Genomic DNA, 2,480 nt, shown 5'->3' with positions numbered 1-2,480 from the left:
ATGCCGTGCAGCATCGCAACTGACATGTGGGGGAGGGTGTTGCGGCGGCAGGCGCGTGAGCGCCGCGCCGAGCCGCTAGTGGCGACGCGGAGGCGCCGCGTAGCGGCCGCCGGGGCTTGTTCGTTGCGCCCTGCCCACCCTTACGATCCCCCGGAACCCTTGAACCCCGGCCTCTTGCTCAACAAGCTTCATTTGCACCCATCAGGCCGCCATCCCATGCCTCGACACTACCACCCCCCTCCCCCCCTCGTCGCCTGCTTAGAACGTCGCGGACGGCAGCCACATGCACCCGCCCCCATTGTTGATGCTCCAAAGTCCAATCTCATGAACCTGAATGGCTCCAGGGCTGCGACAATCTTGATCCTGCGACAACCCTCATCCTGATCCCCCTCACGCCCTAAACCCCGCCCCGCCAGGTCGACGAGGAGCCCTGCTTCTCCCACGCCCCCGACATCCGCGCCGCGGCCTGCACCACCCTTGCCTTCCTGGCCTGCCACCCGCTGGGGGCGCACGGGGACGCATGCCTCGTGGGGCCCTTCAGGACGCGCCTGCTGCAGGTCGGCCGCACCCCTTGCGCCCAGGGCGCGGGGGAGGGGACGGCATCCCTCCCCACCGCCCGCGCTGCGCTCCGCCCCGCCGCGCCCTGGCCCCTGGCCCTGCACGAGACCGGCGACGGACTGCTTTGAGGGTCGTGGTTTTGGGTGACCTTTCTCAGGGTTTAGCCTCTAGGCATGTGCACAACGGCACCAAGAAAAGCTTGCCCGGGCGCCTACTGACGATTCTGCCCTGGCCCCCGCCCGCAGGCGGGCGCCTTCGGCGCGCTGCTGCGCACGGCGCTGAGCAGCGGCGCGGGGGAGCGGTGCGATCCGATTATTCAGCAGACGGCAGCGGTCGGCATCATGTACCTCTCGACCATGGTGAGGGGTCCAGGGTTCAGGATGCATGAGGATTGAACCCTGAACCCCACCATGGCTCAGGGTTCCTGCATGCATCAAGGGCCTGGACCCCGCGTGGCTGGATGTGTGGGAGGCCGCAAATTTACTGAACGGGAGGTTGCTCGATGCGGATGACTACTCCTGTTTGCTGTTCCGGGTGTGCCGATCGGCTTGCACAGTGTCTCGGCCACCACACAGCCCTCGAGGCCTCTCCAGACCCCTCAGATAGCCGCATCTGACCAAGGGCCGCCCCTCACCCTGGCGCCGCCCAAGCATCGCATCCGCACTCAGACCCGTCTTCACCCCCACCCACCAAGCACGCGCCACCCCGTGGCTCCCGACCGCCGCCAGGCCGGCGCCGTTGACCCCGCTGAGCTGGCGATGTACGCCGCCCTCATGACCAGCAACACTAATGTGGAGATGGTGGAGTACCTGATGGCCGGGTGAGGGGGGTCAGATGGTGGCTACATTACGCATATCAATTACCAAGGGCTGGTTTTGTAATTCGGGGTCGAGGGGGGGATTGTGCGCAGTGGCTGTCGCGTGCGCAGGAGAGTCGGAGGAGTGGGTGTGGTGGTGCAGGGTTGGTGAGGGAGTGGGTTCTGAGAGAGGGGTGCGCACGGCTGACATGAACTATGCTGAGGGGCATGATGGGGGGCTCTTTGCTGTGGCCGGGCGAGGGGGGGCTGCGCAGGGGCCTGTGCCTGCAGCGCAGCGGCTCCGGATGGCGGCTGCTCACGGGGTTGTTGTCTGGGCGCCGTCGCTCCCGCTGCTCTTGCCCTTTGCGCGGCGCGTTGGCATGCGGGCAAGCGCATGCCAATTTTGCTGCTGTAGCGGCGGGGCCCCGCAGTCCTACCCCCTCTCATATCACACACACACACACACACACACACACACACACATGCGCGTGCGCGCGCATGCACGCGTACGTGCACACACACACACACACACACACACACACAATAGCGCGCACACACACAATCACACGATTCCACGCACCCTGTTACGCGCCCCCCGCAGCATGTGGATCCTGCTCAAGGTGCCAGCCAACCGCAAAGTCCTAGGGGGAGCCTTCAAGGTGAGAGACCCCACCCCCGCTGCCCCCCGCAGCGCAGCACATTCACACACCCGATGCCAGAACCGGCGCAAGATTCCATCCTGCAGGGGACGAGCAAGCCCGTGAGCGAGCCGGGAGGCAGCTGCGTGGAAGCCGCACACGGGGCTGCGGCTCCCGCCCCGACGGCCGGCCCCTGCCTGCGTGCCCCTCCGCCTTCCGTGACGAACCCATCAGGTGAACCCCGCGTCCAGCAAGCTGGCGAGCTCCATGATGGCCAAGCTTCAGGACACCATCGAGGTCGCTGACGTCACCGAGCACGTCAACCGCCTGGCGGAGAAGATACGCAGCAAGGACCCCACCGCCGCCGGCGCGCCGCCGCGCGCCAGCGGCACCGGCGCCCGGCCCAGCGGCAACGGCGGCGTTGGGGGCGGCGGCAGCGGTGCGGGCGTGGGGTTGGAGGAGCCGGGGCCCAGGCAGCAGGCGTTCTT

General features: G+C 67.3%; 1 protein-coding gene across 1 annotated transcript in view; it reads left to right on the top strand.

Moving 5' to 3' along the window:
* Positions 1–24: 24 nt before the first annotated feature.
* The window catches only part of MNEG_13790 (flagellar associated protein), a gene marked incomplete at both ends in the record, with an annotated part of 5,637 nt that continues 3,181 nt past the window's right edge, over positions 25–2,480 (top strand). Inside the window, 6 exons of the mRNA XM_014037738.1 lie at positions 25–78; positions 417–557; positions 804–917; positions 1,287–1,378; positions 1,956–2,013; positions 2,227–2,431. Coding sequence (XP_013893192.1) covers positions 25–78; positions 417–557; positions 804–917; positions 1,287–1,378; positions 1,956–2,013; positions 2,227–2,431 — 664 coding nt within the window. The remainder of the gene's footprint in view (positions 79–416; positions 558–803; positions 918–1,286; positions 1,379–1,955; positions 2,014–2,226; positions 2,432–2,480) is intronic.

This window comes from Monoraphidium neglectum (assembly GCF_000611645.1).
Source record: "Monoraphidium neglectum strain SAG 48.87 unplaced genomic scaffold scaffold04053, whole genome shotgun sequence".
NCBI lineage: Eukaryota > Viridiplantae > Chlorophyta > Chlorophyceae > Sphaeropleales > Selenastraceae > Monoraphidium > Monoraphidium neglectum.
This window is presented reverse-complemented; position numbering and strand designations above follow the sequence as displayed.